Genomic DNA, 27161 nt, shown 5'->3' with positions numbered 1-27161 from the left:
ACAGCAGCAGCATCTGGGAGCTTGTCAGAAATGGAAATTTTTGGGCTCTATGCCAGTCTTTATTTTAAAAGTGTGTCTTGGCTTAACTGGGGTGTCTTAGACTTTTTTTTAAAACAGTTTTGTTGAGACATAATTCCCATACCATACAACTTGCCCATTTAAAGCGTATGGTGGTCTTCAGTGTTTTCATGATTGTAGAACCACTACACACCAATTTTAAAACATTTTAATCCCTAGAGGAAACCCAGTACCACCACTCATTATTTTATGTTTCTATAATTTGCCTAGTCTAGGCATATCATAGAAATAGAATCATATCATATGTAAGCAGCATTAATGTGATTAAAGTGTTTTTCTTTTATTGTAACTAATATACAAATAGGAAAAACCACCCCAAAACAAATTTATAGTGTAATAAATTATTTTAGGGCAAACACTTTTGTAACCATAACTCAAGAAATAGAACCTTGCCTGTTACCCTGTTAAGTCCATCCACCTGCCCATCCCAACCACAGAATCCAGAAAGTATCTCTCTGGAGAAAGTATCTACTGTTCTGAGTTTATAGTAATCACTTGCATTCTGTTCTGTCTTTATTATCCAAGTGTATATCCCTGGACAGTTGATTTGCTTTGTCCATTTATTTAAAACTTGATGTATTTTAAATACTTGTAACTTCCCTTTCTTTCTTCTCCTTATGCTATATCTGTTGAAGAACTCAGGCCATTTGACCTGTGGAGTTTCCCACAGACTGGATTTTGCTTATTGCCTACTCAGTGCAGTTCTTACATATTCCTCTGTCCTCTGTATTTCATGCAAATTGACAGTGGATTCAGAGGATTTTATAAATTTAGGTTCATTCCCTTTGGCAAGAATATTGGTGGTGTGTTCACAGCATTCATTAAGTTGTAATGATGTCTTGTGTTTTTTTTTTTTATATTAACAGCGATTTCTGAACATTAGTCATTGGGAATGTCAAAATGCTGATGTTCTAACTCTGTCATTTTGTTTTCATATATTAAGTGGAATAATTATAAGGTTACTCAGTGATACAGTTTGTAGGAGAAGGATAGGATTAATGATGAATTAAAAAAATTTTTTTTCTGGCCACGTATTAGTTTTGTCATGTTGGACACATTAACGTATCTGTTGCCTCATCTGGGGGAAATACATTATTTGTGGGGTTATTGGGCTTAAATGGGAAAATGTAAGTTGTTAGTACACTCTATGTGGTCAGTAGATGGTTATTTCTTTAACATACTATTTCACTTAACCCCTCCAACAGCTCAGAGATGGGCAGTCACGGTGGTGAAGTGATGGCCAGTTAGCAAAACCTGTCTGGACCCTTCAGGTCTGTGTTGGGATCATCAGTGGTGGGGAGGAAAGGGTTGTTCTTTGGTCATTTTTGGGCTGACTCTGGCCAGTGATAACTGGGTGTTAACCAGAGTAGTTTTTTCACTTTGCCACGCATTAGGAATCACATTCATATCCTCTTATCCAGTTCTTATCCAGTTCTTATCCAGTCTTATCCAGTTCTGTGGTGATGTGTAATAATACATTGGTTGTCTTTATCTCCCTATATCTACACAGCCCCCTGTGGCTCAACTTTGTTCTGTTCATGATTCTGCTGTAACCTTAGTAACCCATAATGAGTCTTCGTAATGGTCATCAGTATCACCACTGTTAACATACTTCAGTAGCACCATACACAGATTAGAAAAGAGGTAAATAGGGGCGCCTGGGTGGCGCAGTCGGTTAAGCGTCTGACTTCAGCTCAGGTCACGATCTCGCGGTCCGTGAGTTCGAGCCCCACGTCGGGCTCTGGGCTGATGGCTCAGAGCCTGGAGCCTGTTTCCGATTCTGTGTCTCCCTCTCTCTCTGCCCCTCCCCCGTTCATGCTCTGTCTCTCTCTGTCTCAAAAATAAATAAACGTTAAAAAAAAAAAAAAGAAAAGAGGTAAATATTATCCCTTTTAACATTTTATATATTCTCTGAAGTACAGCACATGGCATATAGTAAGTGTTCAGTAAATTGGAAGCCATTGTTTTTTAAATTAATGTATGTTTTTTCTTCATGTCTTAACCTCTTTTTAGTTCAGTAAGCATTTACTGAGTGTTTTTAAGTACAAGGATCTAGGGACATAAAATGAATGGTAGTTCTCTTCACTGAAGAAACTCAGTTCATTTAAGGACTGGGATGATGTTTAAAGGTCCTTAGCCTTTTCCTTTATGTTAACATTTTTTCCCTGCTTTGTCCATGCATGATATAACCTATTATATTTTAAAGCTCTCCTTAACTCTTTATCCCCAGCCTTTGAGACTGCTGATATGTGAGAAAGCCTGCAGTTGTCTTCTATGAATACTGGGTAATACCAAGAAAAACCTTTGGGTTTCAAAATGGCACATGTGATTAACACTGTGATACCAGTTTATAGTCTTCAGGTGGACCTTTAACTGGTTTCCAGTCTCCATCCTATTGCTTTGACTGTCTTCTGCGCTCTCCCTCCTCTTCCCTCCCCTCCCCCATCATTCCGCAAGATGTTTGCTGCATAAAGGTATCTATTTTTAGAGGTATTGGGTATTGGCTCCTATACCCAATTAGTGATCTATAAAGTATGTAAAGAGACCACTGTGCTTCATATAAACTAGAATTGGAGTGTGCCTCAGGTTTCATTCTCAATTATGAAATGGTAATCAAAAAGCCTGCTTCATAAGTTGCTATGAGCATTAAAGTGAGATGATGTATTAATTTCAAATGTTTAAATTGTACAGTATACTACAAACGTAAGGCCATAGCAATTTATGTAAAATAAATACTTAATAGCTATGTTACTTGGGGCAAATTACTTCATCACTGAAACAGTTTCCTCATCCTTTAAATGAGGGTGATGATATCTCAGTCACTCAGCAAATATTTGAGGACATACCCAATAATGCTAGATACTGGGGATATAGAGGCAAGCAACTGGAGGAGGGAGGGCAGCATGGTGTACCAGGGGAGAGAGACTTGTAAATCACAGTCAAAATGATCATTACAATGAGGAGGAGTGAACAAAATGTGCTATAGCAGTTTATGGGAGGGCATCAGAAAATGTCACTAAAAAATTTATTCGAGTTAAACAAGATTTGTGAAAAGTACATCATGAACTCAAAGAAATGCTGTACAAAAATGAAGTTAGTTAAATGTATCCCAAATGAATCAGTATCCACAACCATTATTTGATTTCTTCACAAGACTTGTGCTTTAGTTGTGTTTATTTCCTTAAGCTGGATTTTATGAGCTCCTCTAGGGTGGTGTTGTGTGCTCCTATAATAGGTATCCTGAAAGTACTAAGTAAAACGTTGGTTTGCGAGCATAATTCGTTCCGGAAACATGCTTGTAATCCAAAGCACTCATATATCAAAGCGAATTTCAAGAACCATTGACTCAGTTGGGATCATGTGACATTTGGTGTCACTTACATTGCAAGACATTGCTTGTTATTAAGTCAAAATTTATTGGAAAGGTGTGCTCGTCTTGTGGAACACTCACAGAAAAAGTTACTCGAAATCCAAGGTTTTACTGTACTTGCATCTAAAAGGATCTTTTTCATTCACTTATATCATTTTCTACTTTCTGTTACTGAATTAATTTAGGAAAAACTAGGAAATGTGTTATTTTGGGAAAAGATTCCTACTCCCACAAAAATATTCAGTCATCGTTAACATTTTGTTTGGTGTGTTCCCATCTTAATAAGAGTAACGGTTTAAAAGTAAGAGGAGCAGAAAATTAGGGACTGACTTTACCCAGAATAGGAACTAAAACTGTCTGGTAACAAGAAAAGATACTCAAATACCAGAATTGCAAACTAAAATGAGATACTTTTTAACCATTAGATTGGCAAAAAATAGTTAGATACTACCAGGTCATGGCAAAAATACAGGTGAGAGTATGGTCTTAGAATACTGCCACAAGTGGTATCAATTAATACAGCTATTTATACGGAGATAATTTTGGCAAGTTGCAAGATAGCATGTACTATATGGCGCTATTTATATATATTTTAAAAACTAGAGTAAACTGATTATTTGGAAGGAGTAGCCAAGGCAAACTTTAGCTTTTTCTGTAATTATTCTGTAATTATTGCATTTCTTTTTCTGAGAAATTCAAAATATACTGAAGAATACAGAGAATAATATAACAAAAACCCTTTCCCTACCCCCCTCTCCTGAGCTGATGATCATCTTTAACATTTATTTTTACCTTAGATCTTTTAATGGGGAGGTTTGATATAAGGGGAAATATTTAAGAACTTTCTCCCAGCATTCCCCTCCCTACTGCTATCTTTACCACGAATTGCTTGAATTATTATATTGTGAGAATGGTATAAATTACTCATGTAAGTAGAAATTTAAAAACTATGTGATGTTCACACTATTACTTATGTAATATTGTTTGCATACTTGTTAAAAGTTTATAAAACCCTTTAATAAGAGTACTTTGGGAATGGGATGTTACTGAGTCATTTGTTCATTTTATTGTAATTCTTGTTTGAAAATGCTTTCCTGACTTTAAGTAATGTTCCCCATGATTATAGAAGTATACATGGTTTACTATTGAAATAATACAGATAAGCACAGAAATTTCTTGCCATTCAGATGAATACTATTAGTATGTTGGTACGTAATATATTCTTCCAATGCTTTTCTTTATGTTTGAGTAGCATAAGCACACTTTTTTTCAAAAATTTATTCTTTGCAAAAATGTAATTCATAACCTTCCCTCCAACTTTTTATTGTGAAAATTTTCAAACATAAAAATGTTGAAAGACTAGCACAGTGAGCATCTATATCACCAACAGTTGTTAAAATTTGCCATATTTGATTTATATGTACACATGGGCATTTAATTTTTCTGAAGCATATGAAGTTAGAGTGACATTTCATCCTTAAATCCTTTGGCAGGCATGTCTTAATCAGGACCTGCAATGCCATTTATCACACTTAGGAAATTCGTTCTTTTTGTTAATATTATCTAGTATCCTGTCCATATTTACATTTCCTTGGTTGTCCCCAAATTGTCTTTTTTTTTTTTAGCTGTTCCCCAAACCAATATAGAAACGGTGTTTTGAAATTTGTTGTTCCCACTTAATATATTGATCTCTGTTCTGTCATAATATATACTTCTATAACATTTTTAATGGCTGGATTATATTGTGTACATGATTTATAGTTTATTAACCAACTCCCTATGTTCAAACCTTTTTAAGTCCTAGTCTTCCATGATCTTTAACAATGCTTCCTAGCACACAGTAGTCCGTTTGGTAAATAAGTGCTGAGTAAAGGAAAGAAACTCAAGAGCATCCAAATGAGAAGTCTTTGTAACATGTTTATTTCCTTAAGAAATTTCTAGAACTGGAATGCAAAACTGTAAGACTTTTGATACTTCTCAAATTGCCCTTCAGAAATATTATCCTGCATTATTCACTGTGGTATGTCTAGCATATAATCCATGTTGACTTAGAGTATGACAGCACCTCAGGGTAAGCCCTGATACATTAGTATTAGAGAAGAGCATAAATCCGGATAGATTCAGTATCCTTGCTATAGGTGGCTCTTTCCTTACATCTATACCTACTGCCATGTTTTGTGGGGGCTAGCTTGACTCCTCCAGCCTAGAGTACCTTGCAGTCCTTTGACCTAATCTGGGTATCCATTTCCAGGCTCCTCAAGTTTCCTAACTGTCTTTGCAAGGCCATCCTTAAGAGGCAGTATAGTCTGGAGAGATGCAGGTATCACTTGACAACCTTTCACATGGAGCATTTTGGTTTTTTATATTTTTATTTTTTAATTTTAGAGTGGGAGCGGGCATGAGGGGCAGAGAGAGAGAATCTCAAGCAGACTGTGCTCAGTGTGGAGGCTGATGTAGGGCTCTGTCTCACAACCGTGAGATCATGACCTGAGCCAAAGTCGGGACGCTTAACCAACTGAGCCACCCAGGTGCCCCACCAGTGACGTTAAAATGGTAGTCTTCTGGGGTGCCTGGGTGGTTCAGTCGGTTAAGTGTCCAACTTCGGCTCGGGTCATGATCTCACAGTTTGTGAGTTTGAGCCCCGCGTCAGGCTCTGTGCTGACAGCTCAGAGCTTGGAGCCTGCCTCGGATTCTGTGTCTCCCTCTCTCTCTCTGCCCCTCCCCTGCTTATGCTCTGTCTCAAAAATAAATAAAACATTAAAAAAAAATTAAAAATGGTAGTCTTCTCCAGGTCTAACAGAAGAGCTGAGAAAGAACCTGTATTTGATATTATCCATATCAAACTCATTTTTTTAAAGTTTATTTAATATTAGAGAGAGAGAGAGAGAGAGAGAGCGCGCGCGCACAAGTGGGGGAGGGGCAGAGAGAGAGGGAAACAGAATCCCAAGCAGGCTCTTTCTGCATTGTCAGCACACAGCCTGATGCAGGGCTTGAACTCATGAAACCGTGAGATCATGATCTGAGCCAAAACCAAGAGTAGGATGCTTAACTGACTGGCGCCTCATCAGACTCCTTATTTTTTAGGCTCAGGTTAGGGGAAGTGATTTGTCCAAGATACCAAATGTTGCTGCTGATTAGTGGTGGAGTTGGGTGTCAAACCCAGGTGAACCTATTTTCACTGTGCTCTATCTTTTCTTGAAACTGAACTGAATCAGTTTCTAAATATGCCAGCAGATATCATCCATAGAAGTGCAGAATAAGTGGCCCCTTCCTATAAGAAAGTTACCCCTCATAATCGGGAAATTTTAGGGAAGTAGAAAGGTAAATGAGAAAAAGCAAAGAAAGCTCAGTTTTCTTTGTCCTTTTGACTGTGGTGGCTACTTTTCAACACGGGGATCAATTTCGAGCTCTTTCATGGGACAATTCAATTTGGCTATGTGTGTTACCATGCGTATTTATGGATGCCATAAGCCTGTAGATAGGACTGGATTTCCTATTTGTAAAACTTTCAAATTAATGTTTTCTAAGCTCATCTTTTTTCCCTTTTCAAACGTTTTAAATTATAAAAGTAACGTGTTTACTGTTAAAAGATTCAAACAAAATATTTTATTTAAAAATTAGTGTCCCTGTCCTTCCCCAAATGATAGTCTTGTTTTATTCATACCACATTTCAAAAATCTTCTGACAATTGGTGTATATTCTTTTATACCTTTTAGCATTTACATACTGTGCTTATCTATTTATGTGCTATGTGTATTTTTATGTCAAAACATACAACTCAACTCCATTCTTTTTAATGGTTGCGTTGAATTTCAAAGCATGGATCTAGTATAATTTAATCACTCCCTACTGTTGAGCCTTAGAAGTAGAATTCATTCTGGGTCAGAGTGGTACCATTTAAATTTTTGATCAGTACTGCCAAAATGACCTCCAGAAAGGCTATACTGAATTACCATTCTGAGCAGCAGTGTCTTTCAGTGCCCTTTTCTCCACATATATCTGCCAAAACAAGATACTGTTGATCTTTTTAATTTTAACCAGTCTGATAAGTGAGAAATAGCACCTTCTTGCTTTGGTTAGAATTTTTGTAAGGATTAGGATGAGCAAATGTTACATCCTCTGTAAATTGCAAGTTTTTGCCCTTTTTATCTTATTTTAATGTTTTATGTATTTTGAGAGAGAGCAAGAGTACAAGTGGGGGGGGGGCAGAGAAGGGGAGAGAGAATCCCAAGCAGGCTCCACTCTGTCAGCAAAGAGCCTAATGCAGGGCTCCATCCCATGAACCATGAGATCATGACCTGAGCCAAAATTAAGAGTCAGATGCTTAACCAACTGAGCCACCCAGGTGCCCCGAGTTTGTGCCCTTTTACTTTCAGTCAGATTATCTTACTGTGTTTTGGGAGTTCTTTGTATATTAGAAATAAATTTTTTGCCAAGATTAAAAGAATATTTACATGCATTATCTTCTAATACATTTACAGTTTAGCTTTTTGTGTTTAAGTAATAATGTGAAGTAGGTGTGTGCTTTTATTTTTGTCCAAATGGTTAACGGGTAGTTCCTATTTTATCTTGGGAAAGACTATTTGGTTTTTGAATATATGTTCAGCTTAAAACTGAATTATTTGGGAAAGTGTAGTTTGTGAAAACATAAAAGTTGGAACTTGTGCCAAATAGAAAACTGGCTTGGTTACTTTTTGGTCTTTAGTTTTTGAGAATAATTCAAATTGTTCATGTTTAATATTTAACATTTGTCTTGAACTCGAAATAGTGCTTTAAGAGATTGTAATTACTTTATTTTCATTTTATATGTTTGAGGCCCAGATTATCCTAAGGTCACAAAGTTAGTTGGTGGCAGGGAATTAGAGTACCTTTGCATATTATTCATTCATTTTCAGCAAACATCTTTCGTGTTATAGACATAAATGTTTTAAAGCAGCAGATTGTTCACATTATTTGGCTTAATTAAAGGACATTGGAAATGAGTGTATGCCAGTCTGTGTGTCGTGCCATTAAATTTACTCAGCCAGTTTTGTCTATATGCTGGGATATAATTTTTTTTCTAAAAGCGTTGTTTTAAGTTTTCTTGTCAATGAACTAATTTCAGCCTCATAAAAATCCTGTGAGGTTGGAGTTATTTTATACTGAGAGGAGTTTGCTGCCCTGTTGATAATTGCTCTAATTATTGTTCTTTTAAATCATATAAAAGAATCTTGGTCTCTCTTCCTTCTAAATTCATTTGAACCAGCTCAAAATAGTTGAGATACACTTAAAATCTCTGATTCTTAAGTTGTATGGCCCAGACAGTAGTTAGTAGACTGTTTAATCTTTGGAGAACTTATAACTAACTTGAGAACGAGATCCAGAGCTGCTCGGTCTCATCAAAGTTGAGTTTAATTTTTTGGTTCATGTCAGTACTTTAATATTCTAGAGATTGATATATGCTTATTCTCTTTCATATTCAGATAACATGTAGAAAGGTTGAAAAGACCAGCTCTTCCTTGCTTTTGATTCTTTCTGTTTGTAATATCTGTCATAAGATTGTTACCCTTAGGGGCGCCTGGGTGGCTTAGTTGGTTAAGCGCCTGGCTTTGGCTCAGGTCATTGTCTCGCAGTTTGTGGGTTCAAGCCCTGCGTCAGGCTCTGTGCTGACAGCTCAGAGCCTGGAGTTTGTTTCAGATTTTGTGTCTCCCTCTCTCTGCCCCTCCCCCGCTTGATCTCTGTCGCTCGCTCTCTCAAAAATAAACATTAAAGAAAAGATTGTTGCCCTGAGATTAATCTGGAACTACAAGAACTAGAACAGGGGCGCCTGGGTGGCTCAGTTGGTTAAGCGTCTGACTCTTGGTTTCAGCTCAGGTCATGATCTCACAGTTTCATGAGTTTGAGCCCTGCATCAGGCACTGTGCTGACAGTGTGCAGCCTGCCTGGGATTCTCTCTCTCTCCTCTCTCTGCCCCTCCCCTGCTCTGTCTCTCTCTCAAAATAAATTTAAAAAATTTTTAAAATACAAATAAAAGAACTAGAGCAAAAAATAATATGGCTTATTCATTGCCAGATACAGTCCTTTGAGATAGACTATGTTGTTTATTTTACAGAGGTTACCCATTCATAGAGGTATAGGAACTTGTGTAAGATCATACAGCTAGTAAATGGAATTTAAGCCCAGTCCCATTCAACTCCCAGGCCTTTGTACTGTGCTGTTGTCCTCTACTTCATTTTGACTTTTCTTCCAGTAGTATTCCTCAATTTCTACCTTTAAACTTAAATAATCCACAATGTACGGTGGCAAGTAAATATGTTACTGAGGTCTCTTCTCTCCCCATACAGATACATCTTTTGTTAGACTATTTTTAGGCATTAAACTTAGCTTTTATTTAGAAATATACTTAATCTAGCCTTTTATTTTTTTAATTTTTTATGTTTATTTATTTTTGAAAGATAGAGACACAGCACAAGCAGGGGTGGGGCAGAGAGAGAGGGGGACACAGAATCTGAAGCAGGCTCCAGGCTCTGAGCTGTCAGCACAGAGCTCGAAGCGGGGCTCAAACTCATGAACTGCGATATCGTGACCTGAGCCAAAGTCGGATGCTCAACTGACTGAGCCACCCAGGCGCCCCTAATCTAGCCTTTTAATAGGTTTGTGCCTCTTCTACCTTTATTCAGGATATGGGACTAGAGGATTTTATCCAGGAATACAGAATTCCCTCTTACACAGAGGAGATTTAATCTTGAGAGATGCTGTATATTTCTTTGTAAATCCAGGGATATGAGACAGTTGGAGCTGAATAATGCAAAAGGGTTGGAATTCTGTTCTTCGGTTTCCTGTACTTTTTGTATTTGACAGTAGCCTATCGTGGCTTTAGAGGCAAAAAACATGCCTGTGTTTCATTAAGTGAAAGTGAAAACAATGTAGTCATTAAGCAGGCTATGTCTTGGAGATCTTTTCTGTGGGGTGATGGTTCCTAATGTTTCAGGTCATAGATCTCTTTAAGAAGCCAGTGAAAGCTATAAACTGTGTTCTCAGAAAAATACCAACATATGCAGAAACTTTCCATAGAACGTCAGAATTATTGTGGGGATCCCTTGGTATAGGACAAGAGGAAATGTTTTGATTATGTCCAAATTGCTGTGTTGTTTGTTTTTATATTTTCGTGTATATGTTGATCCAGATATAAAGCACTATGCCTGCAAAGTGATACTGGGCTAATTGTTTCACTTTTGTCGAAGCTGTACTCTGCTTTATGCAACGTGAATCTCTAAAAATCCAAATTTTTAAAAAATCAAGAGAATTGTGGTTGGTGTTATATAAGGATTTATTTTATGTATTCTGTTGCTCTCTTATAATTGTGTTTCTGGCTTTGCTTTGGCCACCAGGACGTTGTAATTTCATTGTGCATTTTCATGTACTTTTTGTTGCTTTTATGTGATCATTGCTTCTAGTTTTCCTTTTTCTCTGATTTACATTTCTGAACACCTGGCTATCTCCTAGCACCTATTGCAATGCCCTGTGTGTAGTGCATTCATACCTATATGTTGAATAGAATATATGCAGAATAAATGAATCATAAATTGGTTTCCTCAGTTGAAAATTTCACCAAGAGTGTGACTTGGATTTTTAGCTTCCTTAAACATTTACTGGATAGTCCTTCATGTATTATTCTAATAAGTGACGGTTCCTATTCTGGTGACAGTAAAGATAAATAGACACAGTCCCACTCATGCAGAACCTACCCTAGTGGGGAGACTGACATGTAAATAAAGAGGTGTGTTGATTGAGGCTATATGCAGTACACAGTGGGGGCACAAAGGAGGGAGTGATCAGTTTTACTTTGGGGAAGAGGGTATCTGAAAAGGCTTCATAGAAGTATCATTTAAGCTGAGCTCTAGGGGATATGCAGAGAGCAGCCATTTTAGCAGAAAGCACAATCTGAATCAAGGTATTAAAAGTCTTGAATGTTAGGGGAACTATAAAAAGCCTCGCATGGTTAAAGCACTGGGGAGCCAAGGGTAGTAATATGTAATGTTGTGGCCCTGGTAAGAGAGGTGAGCAGGGACCAGGTCTTGGATGCTGGGTTAGGTAAGGAGTTAGCACTTGATGATGTAGGTAGATTTTGAGTTTGAGGAGATTGCTCTGGTAGTGATGTGGAAGATAGAATGGAGGGACCTGGCAGGATAAAGTCTTAATTTAAATTTAATTTATGAGATTTTCAAACATGTACAAAAGAGAATAACATAATGAACCTGGGTGTACCTGTTACCCAGCTTCAGCAGTTATCAACACATGGCTATTCTTGCTTTATTTATACCCCATTCTTTTAAAGAAAATTCCTAAGTGAGTTACAAATAGGCAAAGCACAATTAATACTATCTAACAAAGCAGCTCTTATATCTGGCTGTGCTAGATCACCTATGTAGCTTGAGAAAAAAGTTCCCACCTCCTATTTACTGAGTCAGATACTTGTGTGGCCTGACATTTTTAGTTCTTAAAATGAGTCTCAGATGATTTTGTACAGCCAGGGTTGAGAACTCTGGATTTAATTTTTAAGTAAATTGTTTTTAAGATAATTTTTAAGCAGCTTGATTTCTGGCAGATGTTTTTTCTGAACTCACCTGAATGTTGCCTGTGGCCCTTCTGGGTGAAGTTCACCTATTAGAAAGTGGCACGCTTTTTTTATGGTTAAGTTCTTAATATTAGTTTGAATAGAGAGTATTAGTTTAAAGGCTGATGTCTTAATTTTCGGTAGATGTGGGCAAGACTGAAAGAAAACGCATTTGCATCTTTGAAATTGGATATGATGAAAAGGAAATAACTATTGTTACAATTGATCTCTTAAACCAAATCCAGCCACAAGTAAGGAAGGGGATGTGAGACAGATCAGTCTTAGAGAGTGTACTAGGATTATTCCAGAGCACTAGTTGAAAATGCATAGACAAGGAATCTCTTCCTGTCTTCCTTAATTTACATAATTTTCATGCTGGCATTACTCTTTGTTTTTTGGGTTTTTTTTTTTTTGGTCATTGTTGGGAATGCTAAGAAGGGGCTGCTTGGCATGCTGCCATTTCCTTTCTTCTGGCGAAACTGATCTGTGACTTTGGTGAGCCCTGTTTTGTTGCCTGATTTTTCTGATGCCAGTTTGTCTCTATTAAGTAATTGGGAGTAATGACCAAAAGGATAACTCTTAGATCTGCAGCTTCCCAGGGCTTTAGGGTAGAGCAAATGTAGGGGATGCATTCTCAGACACCATTCTTTTCTTTTTAATTTTTTAAAATGTTTACTTATTTTTGAGAGAGACAGAGCATGAATGGGGGAAGGGGCAGAGAGAGAGGGAGACACAGAATCCAAAGCAGGCTCTAGGCTCTAGGCTCTGAGCTATCAGCACAGAGCCCAATGCGAGGCTTGAACCCACGAACCATGAGATCATGACCTGAGCTGAAGTCGGACCCTTCACTGACTGAGCCAACCCAGGTGACCCTCTCACACCATTCTTACCTCCAGAGTCGGTATTGGAGGTTTCAGATTCCTCATCCTTGGTATCCCTGCAAGAGATTTTTTTGAGTATACTGCAGAGCAAAGATATACACTTACTTGAGGTATATAGTGTTTACAGATTTTGAAGGAGAATCAACCAGGGTAATTTCCAGATTTGTCTTGAGTGAATAAAAGCTATTTTTTGGTTGCTTTATTACTACATTTTACTATCAGTGTCCAATAAAATCTGGGTCAGCAATCCTCAGGGTCATGTTTTATTTATATGGCCAAGGATAGGGTTATTGGAGTCTATAGGAGGGGTTTGGCAGGATGGACTATGTATATAGACATTTTGTGTACTGTAGAGTTGTGGAGCAGATTTGGTTTTAATCCAGCTCTACCACTTACTGAGTATGTGGCTACTCTTGGCCTTAGTAAACTGGGAACAGTCTTCAAGTTGTTACAGCTTTATACAAGGATTAGCGATAACGCATAGTTAGGTGGTCAGTAAATATTAGCTGATGTTATTATGATGACACATGGGTTCTGTGATTATTTGTTGGATGGATATTAATATAAATAATCAGAAACTAGACTGGATGGAAATGTGCCCCCTTTAAGAAATCAGTTAATGTGCTGTCTGTGCCTTCCTAATCAAACAGTGTATAGCAGGCTGGATTTCAAGATTCACTTCACTGCTTCCTGAGATAATGGATGGTCCAGGCAGTTCTCACCTGAATTTTCTTTCAGAGACTCTTAGAGGCAAAGGCTTTTGCTTTGTGGTACATTGGAGGTTAGGGTTCTCTAAAGCATTTTTTGTTTACAAACAGCCATAATGCTTTTCCATGATTTCAAGGGGAATTTTAGGCTGACTCAGATTCAACCATACTCCCATACATGTTTGAAGCATTTCTTAACCTACCAATACTAAATCAATAAATATTGAGTGCTTGCTGTGTGCTAAACTCCAGGATTAAACAGCAGAGTGTATAGGAAAGAAGCTCCAAGAGCAGGCAGCAGCCACTCCAGGGCATTTGTTTAGATGATATTGTTCTTAATTTGATTCATGCCATTTGGAATAGGGGCCACTCTTTTCAACCTTAAGAAAAATTGTACAAAAGGAAAATTCTTACTATAAATGGATGCATGATTATAGAAAGGTTGGAAGGACCTGGAAAGCGTGAAGCATAAATAAATAAAAACCGTGTTATCATGCCACCTAGAGGCAACCACTGATAATGTATTTTTTTCTTTTATCTTGCTCTCAGGTTTGTGGGGTTTTGTGTGTATGCTTGTTTTAAACTTCCTCACCCTTGTGGCAAACATTTTGTCATTAATAGGGACGTGATAGGTACAGGGTACAATGTAAGCACATACAGAGATAGTCAAGTATTAAGAGATTGGGGAGAGGATTGTCATAATTCTCGTTAGTACTTGTGCTTTCAAAATCCATATAAGTGTTCATTATGTTAAGGTGAAATAGAGGTTTAAGGGTCCCCTACCCTCAACTTTCTTAGGGATTTTCTTTCTGTTACCTCCTCTTGCCCTCTACCTTTCAGTGACCCCATAATTCTCTCCTTGCATTTACAGCCACCTTTTCAGAAGAGTTTTCTACACATTCCATCTGTATTGCCTCGCTTTCCATTGGTTCCCTGACTCACTCCAGTCTGGCTTCCCTTCCCACCATCCCCCTGAAACTATTGTTGGTCAAGTTATCTCTACCCCCAATTTCAACATACATTTTTCGGGACATACCTCATTTCGACATTGGACACAATAGATCAGTCTGGCCATCTTTTGTCTTTCATGATAGCATAATGAACTAGTTTTGCTTCTACCTCACCAACCTCGCCTTTTCTGGTAGATTGGGGTGCCTGGGTAGCTCAGTCAGTTAAGCGTCTGACTCTTGATCTCGGCTCAGGTTATTATCTTGCCATTCGTGAGATCGAGCCTCGTGCCAGGCTCCACACTGAGAGTGTGGAGCCTTCCTGGGATTCTCTCTCCCTCTCTGCTTTCCCCCTTCCCTGCTTGTACGTGAGCTCTCTCTCTCTCTCAAAATAAACATTAAAAAAAACAGTGTTGTATCAAGTAGGAACTTAGTTCTGGGCCTCTTTCCTTCCTTCTTTTTAAGTCATCTCCAGACCCATGACTTCAAATACTGTCTATATGCTGACAGTCACAGATTTTTATTCTCAGTGTGTACTTCTTTCATGAACTTCATTCTGTAAATATTTGTCTACCTATCATGTGGAAGATGATGTGCTACATGCCAAGAGCTTAATACTGTAGAAAGTCAGACTAGTTATATTGATACTTGCTATGAGAGAAACAAGCAAGGTAGTGTAATTGAAAAATAACAGACCAGCTTTAGGTGGGTTGCTATGGGAAGCCACTTTGGGTCTTAAAGTCACTCCTTAAAGGGAACTAGCTGAGGGAAGAATAGGTGTGTTGGGGCAGAAGCATTCCAGTGGAATAGCAGTTGTAAAGGTCTAGAGGCCAGAAGGAACTTAAAGCATTCTAGAAACTAAATGGAAAGACTAAAGTGGTAGTGCAAAGAGGAGATTGGAGAGAGTTGCAGGAACTAAATCATGCCAGAGCCCTGAGACTCATGGTTAGAGTTGGGATATAATTTTAGGGAAACTGTTGAAAGGTTTTAAGCAAGGAAGTAACATGAGCTGACTTATGTTTTAAGATTATTTTTGCTGCTCTCTGGAGAATGGATTGGATGAAAGTGAGTATGGAAGTGAGATCAGTTATCCCTATTTCACAGTTGAGGAAACAGAAGTGCACAGAGGCTGATTGTCCATGCTCAAACAGTGAGTAAGTGATACAGCAGGGATTCTAACCTGGGTTTCCTGATTTTGAGCCTGTTTTCTGATCTGGTGCTTCTCAAACTTTAAATATATTAATCACCTGAAGATCTCAGGGGCGCCTGGGTGGCGCAGTCGGTGAAGTGTCCGACTTCAGCCAGGTCACGATCTCGCGGTCCATGAGTTTGAGCCCCGCGTCAGGCTCTGGGCTGATGGCTCAGAGCCTGGAGCCTGTTTCCAATTCTGTGTCTCCCTCTCTCTCTGCCCCTCCCCCGTTCATGCTCTGTCTCTCTCTGTCCCAAAAATAAATAAACGTTAAAAAAAAAAAAGATCTCATTAAAATACAGGTTGATTCTTCAGCTCTGGGTGAGATTCTACATTTTCAATAATTCTCAGATGATGTCAGTGCTGTTGATCCTTCAGCCATACTTTGAATTGTAAGGCTAACCTGCCACTATACTCAGCTGCTATTGAGCCAGCTTGGAAATTACTCCTCTCCCTTTAAGCTAATTCAGTATTGAAAGTCATTCTAAATTTTATCACCTGGAGGTGGTTACACAGAGTGAGTTGCCCTTTAAAGAGTGACTTCTCCTCAGTATATATTAAGTGAACACCCTTGCCTTGATGTAAACAAACCCTGTAAAACCAAGATTAGAAACCTCAAAGGTAAATGAAGTTAGGGGGAAAGGAGGAAGGGAAAAAAGAAATGGTTAATTAAATAGAAGTGTTAAGTAATGTATAGCTGTGGATGGTGGTTCATAATTTATTAATTTCCTTAAAGTCGATCTTTAAACCTTATTTTAGGAAGAAATCTTTATTACCTGTAAAGATTGCTTGGTGCTCAGAGTTCTGGTCTGAACCAACAAAGGCAATAGGCCATTTCCAGAGATTTGTTTAGTACTAATTTCTTTTTGTTAGAGGCTTTTTTATGTAATAGGATTTTAACTTGTTTAACTTCTAAGCATTAGGTAAAACTCATTCCCTGGTCATTAGTGTGATTTGACGGTGTCTCAGCTTCTCACATTGTGCCCCAGCTTCCTGTCTTGCAGTAATTTTCTGAATAGGATCTAACAGTGTAGAAGAATCTGTCACAAATACATGTTTTCATCTGCAGGAATTTATTGTAATAAAACTAGTAAAGTGGGGCACCTGGGCGGCTCAGTTGGTTAAGTATCCGACTTTGGTTCAGATCATGATCTCACTGTCTGTGAGTTCGAGCCCCGCATTGGGCTCTCCACTGAGCGCTCAGAGCCTGGAGTCTGCTTCGGATTCTGTCTCTCTCCTTCTCTCTGCCCCTCCCCTGCTCTCTCTCTTTTAAATAAATAAACATTAAAAAAATAAAACTAAAGCGAACAGCATGTTATTAAAGCATGGACTTGGGAGCCAAAAAGGCCTAGATTTAAATCTTGGTGCCAACTAGCTAGACAAGCCACTTAATTTCTCTGAGCTTTCGTTTTTCTATCTGTAAATGGGACAAAACTTGGTTTGAGTGGTGAGGATTGTATGAAAGACTATTATTATATGAAGACTCTAAGCAGCATGTCTCAAAGTTTGTTCTTTGGGATACTTACATTCATGGACTTCGAGTAGATAACACTTGAAAAAATTGTTCTGTGGCCTAATAAGTTTCCTTTACCCAAGGTTTCTTGGAGCCATTAGTAACGTAAGTCAGCCACCTAACTATTCTAAAGGAAAATTCCTTTTGTACTTCCATTTGTAACATTTCGCAAGTTACTGAAACCTTGTCTTCCTTCATGGAGCAAAATCATCTAAAATGCTTTAGGAAACACCAACCTGAGTATTGTCTGGCTTATAGTGAGTGCTCAAAAAATACTTTCCCTTCCCACTGTGAAACTAGCTTAGAATAACTAGGGGAAAAAAACTTTTGAAATTTTCATAATTGATGTCTCATGGACCGTGATACCTTTCTTTTTCAAACTATAGGTGTTTCTTGCAACAAAATTATATAAACAGGTTAACATTGCACTTGTTTGAGGGAACATGTGTGTTCATTCATTTGTTTTGGACTGGTTATTTAATTGGGTGCCTATCATCTGAATCTGTTTATGAAAAGTTTGGAGCCCAAACACTGGAAACTGAAAAAACACTTGCTCTCCCTGAACCTTGACAATTATGGCCTGGACTTACCCCTGTACTTTACCAATCAGATGCTCACACTTGGAACTTTTGGTGTCTAGAGCCATTGATGCAAATAACCTGAGACTGTTCAGAAATCATTCTGCCACCAGGGGTAGCTTCTAGGCATCCAGAGTCTGGTGTTGACAGTAGAGGCACCCCCAGCTAAGCTGTGCCTGTGGGAGGTCCCTTGGCTGTAGTCCTAGACTGCATAGCTTCCTTGGTTCCTCCCCATTTTCTGAATGTGGATCAGTAAGCCTTCCTGATGATACCCTGAGCTGTCTGTTATTCTTCCATTAAATCAGTTTTCTGCTTTAGTTAGCCAGAGTCTATTCTCAACCCAGGCCCTTGACTGGTACAGAATCCTAAGTCAAAACAGCTGTAGTTAAAGTGAGATGTGTGTGTGAAGATTTGCCCATGACCTCATCTACATTTTCTTAAGCCATTAAAATACTTGGAGCTAAAAAAAAAAAAATAGTTGCAGCTACAAGCTAATCCTGCTTTTGTTTTGGAGGGTTGTTTGGGTTTTTGTTGAATTTTGAGAGTTCTTTGTGTATTCTAGATATTATATATAGTTTTGAAAATATTTTCTCCCAGTGAGTTCTATAGTTTAAGTCTGATCCGTTTTTTTACTTTGCAGTCTTAAATTGAGATAATCAACATACAACATTATAATGGTTTCAGGTGTACAACATAGTGATTTGATTGTATATGTATATATAGTGTAATGATCAGAGTAAGTCTAGTTATAATTTTTTCTTGCATTGAAAAGTTTTAAGATCTGCTCTCATCAGTTTTCAAATATATAATACAGTATTAACTATAGTCACCATGCTATACATTACATCTTCATGACCTATTTGTTTTATAACCAGTTGACCACTTTCACTCATTTCACTCACTCCTGCCTCTGGCATCTAACAGTCTGTTCTCTGTGAGTTTAGTGTTTTGGGAGTTTTTTGTTTCTTGATACTCTGCATGTGAGTGAGACCATACCATATTTGTCTCCTCTGACTTATTTCACTTAGCATAATGCCTTCACGGTCTAGCCATTTGTCACAAATGTCAAGATTTCCTTCTTTTTTATGGCTGAATAATATTCGTGTGTATCCACTCATCCATCAATGGACAGTTAGGTTGTTTCCATGTCTTGGCTGTTGTGAATAATGCAGTAAACATGGGGATGCATGTCTTTTTAAGTTAGTGTTTTCATTTCCTTTGGCTAAATACTCAGAAGTGGATTGATGGATATTTTTAATGTTTTGAGGACCCTCCATACTGTTTTCCCATATTGGCTGCACCAGTTTACATTCCCACCAACAGTACACAAGGGTTTGCTTTTCTCCACAATCATCACGTTTCATTTTGAGTTAATTTTTATGTAAAGTATGTGACTTAGGTCAAAGTTCATCTTTTTGCCTATAGATGGCTACTTGCTCTGGTACCATTTGGTGATGAAACTATCCTTTGATTGAATTGCCTTTTTAAGCGTCAAAAATCAGTTGGGCATATTTGTATGAGTCTATTTCTATTCTTACTGGTATATGTGTCTGTCCACCTCCAGTACTACATATATTGTCTTGATTATTACAGGGTGGTATACATATGAATGTCATAAAATCAGAGAGAGGGATTCCTACTTTTTCAAAATTATTTTAGCTATCGTAGTTCCTTTCAGCTATTGTAGTTCCTTTGTCTTTCCATATACATTTTATAATAATCTCAGTTTATTTAAAAAAAAAGAATCTTGCTGGGATTTAGATAGGATCTGCGTTAAACCTGCATGTCAATTTGAGGGGAATTGCCATCTTTACTATGTTGACCCATCTTAATCTATGAGGATGGTATATCTCTCCATATATATAGATCTTCTTTGATTTAAAAAAAATTTTTTTAACGTTTACTTATTATCAAGAGACAGAGTGTGAGCATGGGAGGGGCAGAGAGAGAGGGAGACACAGAATCCGAAGCAGGCTCCAGGCTCTGAGCTGTCAGCACAGAGCCCGACGTGGGGCTCGAACCCACAAATGGCGAGATCATGGCCTGAGCTGAAGTCAGATGCTCAACCGACTGAGCCACCCAGGCGCCCCCTTCTTTGATTTTTTTTAAATCAACATTTTATGGTTTTCAACATACAAGTCCTGTACATGCTTCGTTAGATTTACACCTAAGTATTTCAAGTTTTGTTTTGAGCAATTGTGAGTGGTAGTGTACTTTTAGGTTTGGAGTGTATGTGTCTATTGCCAGTATATAGAAATAGATTGATTTGTGGATGTTTATCTTATATCCTGCAACTTTACTGAGATCATTTATTCTGGGAGAGGTGTTTTTGTATGTTTGGGGGATTTTATACTTAAATAATCCTTTGTCATCTGCACATAGGGAGTTTTGTTTCCTCCTTTCTGATCTGTGTACCTCTAATTTCCTTTTCTTATTGCAGTGGCTAGAACTTCCAACACTGTATTGAATAAAAGTGGTGAGAATGGACATCTTTACTTTGTTCCTAATTTTGAAGGGAAGGCATTCAGTGATTTGGGTTGTATGGTGTTGGGGCTGGCTGCTACTTCCTGCAGCAGAGTTATAGTCTTATAGCCTCCCAGCAAATGACTGCAGCCACAATAATGTGATAGCCACTTGCTTTAGGTAATGAGTATGAGAAGTTTTGTGAGAAAAATCAAAACTGAGTATAAGTAGCTCACTTACAGTTTTTACTACATGGATCGGATTGTTGCCAGAATCCTATTGGCCTCGTTTTAGATATTTTGGAAGTTGTTGGCAGCTGGCACTTGGTTCATTTTTTTTTTAGATGCTGAGGTAATTTTTTAAAAAGTAATTTGGAATCCCATATCTTAAAATGTGAACCTTAGAGGGAAAACATTTTTTTTTCTTCCAGGAGTGCATTTTAGAATATACTCTGGATGTTTGATCAGTTCTTCCTGAATGCTCATTGGTTGAAGAGATACTGACCATGTAGGCAAATAACACTTTATTTCCACACTACTGAGTATGTTGGACTAAATCTAGGCCAGAAGCTGCCTGAATTTTATACCTGTGCTTGGTCAGCTTTATATTATGACAGCCTTCTTGGGGAAGGGACACTCACCTTCAGTTACTGCTATGTAGCAAATACATTATTATCAGGAGAATCTTTGGTATATAAAGAGCTTTCAGTTCACCTCTACCTCTGTCCATGTGTCCTGGTTGCTAATGGGAGAATCCTTTATTTCTTCTTGTGCCTTGGTCAGGGCATCTTGAGGGACCTGTCTACCATGAAAGATCACGTAGGTTTATATTAGGGGTTACCCACTTTTGTGCCTTCCAAACTGAAAGATCTTAGTAAAATGATTGTGTTCTGTGCTCAGGAAATTTCTAGTGGGAGTCTTCTATCTCATTTTCTAATTAAAAATTAAAGTATTATGCTGCCTTTGTTCTTATAACACAACTAATATATTTTTATTGGTTAAAACAGTAAAAGACACAAAGATGCATTTACATAATCCTTTTGGTCAGCAGTGAGTTAACATTTTGATGCATACCCCTTCTAAGTGGTTTAGATAGGTTTATACTATTTGTTTTGTAATTTTTATTTCACCATGAACATCTTTCTGTTATATAATTGTGTGCAGTGTTTATAACAATTGTGAAATATTTCATTTTAAACCAATCCTTTTTGGGCATGTGTTCTTTTCCAATTTTTCACTATTACATATGGTCATGGAGTATAGGTTTTTATGGTTAAATATTTTGTGTATCCTTATGATTTTCTTTGGCTAAATTCCCAGAAGTAGAATTGCTAAGTTTTCCAGAAAACTGCAAGGATATGGTGAATTTTTCCATCCTGAGGTGTGTTAAAAACATTGTGATCTTTTATTTTCAATTATGAGTTTGAGAGGTTTGTTTTTAAAAAGCGCTTTAATTTTGGCTTAAATTGATTAGTCTTATGCAACATATGGATGTGGGCCAGTTTTATCTGGAGATATTCCTTATCCTTCCCTACCTCATAGCTGTGCCTGTGAGTTCGCGTAGCATCATCATAACTCCAGAGTTTTTGCTTTAAGCATTTTGCATGCTCTTCATTCTATCTTATGTCGAGCATGTAGAGCTCAAGACTGCAACTTTAAATTCTCACTTTTTTGGGGAATTTCTTTTCAGATCATAAAACAGAAAATCGAAAACATGAAAGTAGACAGGACTAAACTGAAAAAGACACCTACTGAGGCTGTAAGTATCCAAAAGTATGGTCTTATTTTTTTCATTTTAGAAAAAGTTCTTGTAGACAGTTCACCATACTGACCTTCCAAATACATCATCATTTATATATACAAAGTGCAATAAAATAGCAAGTTGTCTTGAAAAAGTCAAATTTGCTTTTGAACTTCCCTTGTTTAAAAAGGCAAATAAGCAAAAGAGAGGGAAATAAACCATTAAAAGACTCTTTAACTATAGAGAATAAACTGAGGATTTATGGAGGGGAGGTGGGTGGGGGATGGGCTATAAATGTGTGATGGGCTTTAAGGAGGGCAATTGGCATGTTGAGCACTGGGTGTTATATGTAAGTAGTGAATCACTAAATTCTACTCCTGAAACCTATATTACACTGTATGATAACTAACTAGAATTTAAATAAAACTTTGGGAAAAAGTGAATAAGCTAGTCGCCAGTGGAAAGTAAGCACTAAACTGTTGTAGCTGTATGTACCTGAAGTAGGCTCTCTGGCTGCTTTTCTTATGCACTGAAAGGCAGTATGGTATAATGGAAAGAGCAGGGGTGGATCCAAATTCTGTCTTTACTTGTGTGGTCTTTCTCAATTTTGTTTTCGAGAAAAATTAAAGTAGTAACATGTTTCTTAACTAGATTTCTTGTGGGGCCAGTGGTGTAGCTTTTTTAAATCATGGATTCTTAATCATACAGTTTAGTTTAACCTGTATTAATCTGTGTGTTGGGTGACCATGTCCTAGCAGCAGAAATCCTAGCTTCAGTCCAGTATTCTATCAGCTGTCTTAAACTGCGTTTTGAGGTTAAGAAAGTATTGCCTTGTTACGACTCTCCTGTAGACCCCGTTGTTCAAGGAGCACAAGTTTTGGAATTAGACATGAGTTTGAATCTTACTAGTTTTTGTGGCTAAGCATTTATTTGCTCACCTGGTTTTCACAGTGGTAAAACAGGGTTGATAATTCTTCCCTCCTTGGTATGAGGCAGATGCTTAGCAAAGGATTTGGCACATAATCAGTTTATTTGCTAAATACAGGTCACTTGGTTTTTAAAAACTAACTACCTGGCAAGTATCACTATGGATATCGCTCTTAACAGTTTGCTATATTTCTTCTAGTCTTTAAAAGATTATTGCATGGACATTCTCTGCCCTTTTTTGTTAAGTATTACACTGATGAGTGCGAGAAATGCTGTCTTCCCATACCCTCTCTAGCATTACAGATTATCTTTTAAATTTTTGTTAATAAGGGGGGAAAAATATTACATGGTTATAATCTGCATGCCTTAATTAAATACATTTTCAAGTTTATTGACCTTATATTGGTTGTCTGCACATGCAGTACATTTTTGTGTTTGCCGTTGAAATGTCAGGTTGTTTCTTCTTGAATGCCGTACATAATGAGTATATTCACTTTCATAGCTGTTGCAGATACATTTGATTTTGGTTTTGATGTGTTTTGGCATCTTGGATTTTTAAGTATATTTTTAATGTTTATTTTGAGTGAGAGTGCAAGGAGGAGAGGGACAAAGAGGGAGAAAGAATCCCAAGCAGGGTCCACACTGTCAGCAGAGAGCCCGATGTGGGACTCGAACCCATGAACCGCAAGACCATGACCTGAGCCAAAATCAAGTGTTAGATGCTCAACTGACTGAGTCACTCAGGCCCCCCCACTTTTAAATATATTTTTTAATGGGCATCTTGAATTTTTGACATTTATGTACTCAAATTATTTTGGAAACTAAAGAGCAAATAGAAACCTTGTCTTAAGAAGTGACACAAATTAAAACAGTAACATCAGTGTAAGAAAATAACCTAGAAAAGGATCCTAGTATTCATGTGCATAAGAACGTAACATATGATAATTGTAGGAATTATTGGTTGTAAGGGAAAGGCAATATCAGTCAAGAAATGGTTTCAGGACAATTGTTTGACTTTTGAGGGGTGGGGACTATTATACTGAAATAAATTCTAGATAAAAGTCAAATATTTTTAAAAGAAATTCACACCTAGATTATAGGTGTAAAATATAGATGGATATTTACCTAGTCTTGGATGGAGATGTCCCTTCCAAGCAATAAAGCAAAGGAGAAAAAATAATGGAAGCATAAAGTAGTATATCCAAAGTAAAAAGGCACATGACAAGCTGGGGGAAATATTTGTAACCCAGTATACAGTTGACCCTTGAGGAACCCGGTTTTGAACTGCATAGGTCTACTGATATGTGGACTTTTTCCAATAAATTCAGTACTGTAAATGTATATTTCTTATGATTTTCTTAAAAATTATAGCACTTTATTTTTTCTAGCTTTATTGTAGGAATATAGTACATAATATACACACCAAAAGAAATATGTGTTAATTGTGTATGTTATCAGTAAGGCTTCTAGTCAACAGTAGGCTATTGGTAGTTAAGGTTTTGGGGAGTCAAAAGTTACCCGTGGATTTTCTACTGCATGGGGGTTTGTCAGCACCCTTAACTCCCATGTTGTTCAGTGAACTGTAGTTAATATCTTTAGTAGCTACATCAGTAGGAGAGATGAATATCCCAATGACAAAATGGGCATAGATCATTTCAGAAAAGAACAGATTCAGTAAACTTCTAGAATAATTTAACGTTGTAGATAATCAAAGAAATGCAAATTAAAATTTTTTTTTCTTTTATTACCTAATGGATTGTTAGGGATTTGTTCTTGGGGTGACACCTATATACAAATTTCTGGCTCACAACATTTGATAGCTACTAATTAATTACTTAGGATGAACTCTTGGAATTGGAATGTTTAGATCATAGACCATACATTTTTAAGGCTTAAAGATGCCTAGTTTCCTTGAGCAACATACTCAATTCTCTGTACTGTGGTTAATACTAGATAATATTTTTAAGAAGGATATTTATTTATTTGTGCATGCATGCATGCCTTTTGATCCCTTTACCCATTTTCCTCTCCTGGCCACCTCTGGCAACCACCAGTCTATTGAGCTTGGGTTTTTATTTTGTTTTTTTGTTTTTTGAATTCTGTGTATAAGTGAGATCATAGGGTATTTGTCTTTAACTTATTTCACTTAGCTTAATGCCCTCGGAGTCCATCCATGTTGTCACAAATGGCAAGATTCTGTTCTTTTTATGGATGAATAGTATTCCACTGTATATGTATACTACATCTTCATCCATTCATTTAAGATGGACACTTAGATTGTTTCATATCTTGGCTATTGTAAATAATGTTGCAGTCAACCTGGGGCTGCATATATCCTTTCAAATTATTGTTTTATTTTCTTGAGATAAATACCCAGAAGTGGAACTGCTAGATCTTATGGTAGTTCTATTTTTAATTTTTTTGAGGAATCTCCACACTGTTTCCCATAGTGTCTGCACATGAAAGACATTTATTGATCACTTTGTATATTAGCAGCTGTGCAAAGGATTTTCCCCCTAGATTTGATATCTTTATTGGAGCAAATCAAAGTGAACCTTGGCAATTAGTACACAGCCATTGAATTGGCAAATGCTTTCTTTTGTATTGCCAGAAGGAAAATAATAATCAGTTTGTATTATTGCATTTATGCAGCAGGAACAAGATGGTAAAGATAAACTTTTGTCCCTGGTGCATTCTGCAAACTATGGACCTTGATACAGCTGATAAAACAGAACATTGTGCTGGCACATTACATTGATGCCATTAGGCTGACTGAATCTTGTGAGCAGAAAACACAAGTACCTTAGATGCCTTAGGCATTTGTGTACCAGAGAGTGCCCTTTGAAGCTTGAGGGCCTCCCACATCAGGAAAGTTTCTAGGGGTCCAGAGGTCTGGGAAATGTCAAGATTTCCCTTCTAAAGTAGAGATAAATTGCTGCACCTTGTACCATGCACCATGAAGACAGAGGAACAACGTATGAGGTTCTCTTTGGATTTTGGAAACACCATGTATCAAATATGGGCTTGGTGTTTTGATTCATTTGCTGGATAACCACTAAAGTGATAGTGAGGTCTGGATCTAGAAAAGATTCTGCAAAAGGTTCAGGCTATGATGCAAGCTGCCCTACTATGCGGACATTTTGACCTGGTAGATCCAGATGTCTGATTTAGGTGTCAGCCAAAGATGCCTCTGGCAAGCCCTGATAGGGGAAGTGCAGCTAAGATTCCTAGAATTTGGCAATACTATTACCTGCCAACAAGTATTCTGACATTCAGAAAAGCAGTTTCAGGCTTGCTACTGGAACTTGATAAAAACTGAATGCCTGATTATGAGATACCAAGTGACTATAGTATTCAAATGTTCATCATGAATTGGGTGTAATCTAACCCACAAAATCATAAAATTGGTTCTGCATAGCTGCAGATTAGATTTGAAGTGGTATATTTGATACCAAACTTCAGTAGGTTCAGAAAGCACAAGTGAACTACATGAGTAGATGGTTTAGACTCCCATGTTATGTTTATCCTGCTTCATCACCTCTCCCTCAACCTATATGACTTCAAGGAGAGGAGAGAAAAGTGCAGGCCTGGTTTATGGAAGGATTTTATGCCAAGAATTTTACATGCATTTAATCACCACAAAAATTTGAGGTAGCTTTTAATAACGCTTACTTCAGAGGGAGAAACCCCTGTTATTCCATGTTTGTTTTGGGTACTTAAGGTACCTCTAGTTTAAATCTCATGACGACATTGCTGGGTAAATAGGTGATGTTAGTTTATTTTGCAGAAGAGGATACGGAGATTCAAAGAGGTAGCTTACCAACTGTCTAATTCCAAAGCTCATACTCTTTGAAGTAGTATGCTGTGTCTCAATATTTAAACTCCTATTATGTGAAATAAGTGCTTTATGTATGTTGCAAACATTTGAGCTTCACATTACCAAGGTAGTTATTAAGTGTGTTTTCCTGGTAAGAAAACTGTGGCTGAGAGATTGGAGTAGCTCATGATCAAACAGCTTAGTAAACATCTAAGAACTGAACCCAGGTTTGTTTGGTTGCAAATCTAGGCCCATTTTCAGGATGCCATGCAAGTGTAGTCATTTCCAGCTGCCATCCATAATAGAAGACTTCTATGTCCCATTCCCTATCCTTCCTCCTCTGCTTTAAGAAACT

General features: G+C 37.6%; 1 protein-coding gene across 1 annotated transcript in view; it reads left to right on the top strand.

Annotated features, from left to right (window-relative positions):
- The window catches only part of HUWE1 (HECT, UBA and WWE domain containing E3 ubiquitin protein ligase 1), a 164489-nt gene that overhangs the window by 9403 nt on the left and 127925 nt on the right, over positions 1 to 27161 (top strand). Inside the window, exon 3 of the mRNA XM_027053498.2 lies at positions 22012 to 22080. Coding sequence (XP_026909299.2) covers positions 22036 to 22080 — 45 coding nt within the window. The 5' untranslated portion in view covers positions 22012 to 22035. The remainder of the gene's footprint in view (positions 1 to 22011; positions 22081 to 27161) is intronic.

Source organism: Acinonyx jubatus, chromosome X (assembly GCF_027475565.1).
Source record: "Acinonyx jubatus isolate Ajub_Pintada_27869175 chromosome X, VMU_Ajub_asm_v1.0, whole genome shotgun sequence".
Classification (NCBI taxonomy): Eukaryota; Metazoa; Chordata; class Mammalia; order Carnivora; family Felidae; genus Acinonyx; species Acinonyx jubatus.
The sequence above is the reverse complement of the archived record's forward strand: the minus strand, read 5'-3'. Positions and strand labels throughout refer to the sequence as shown.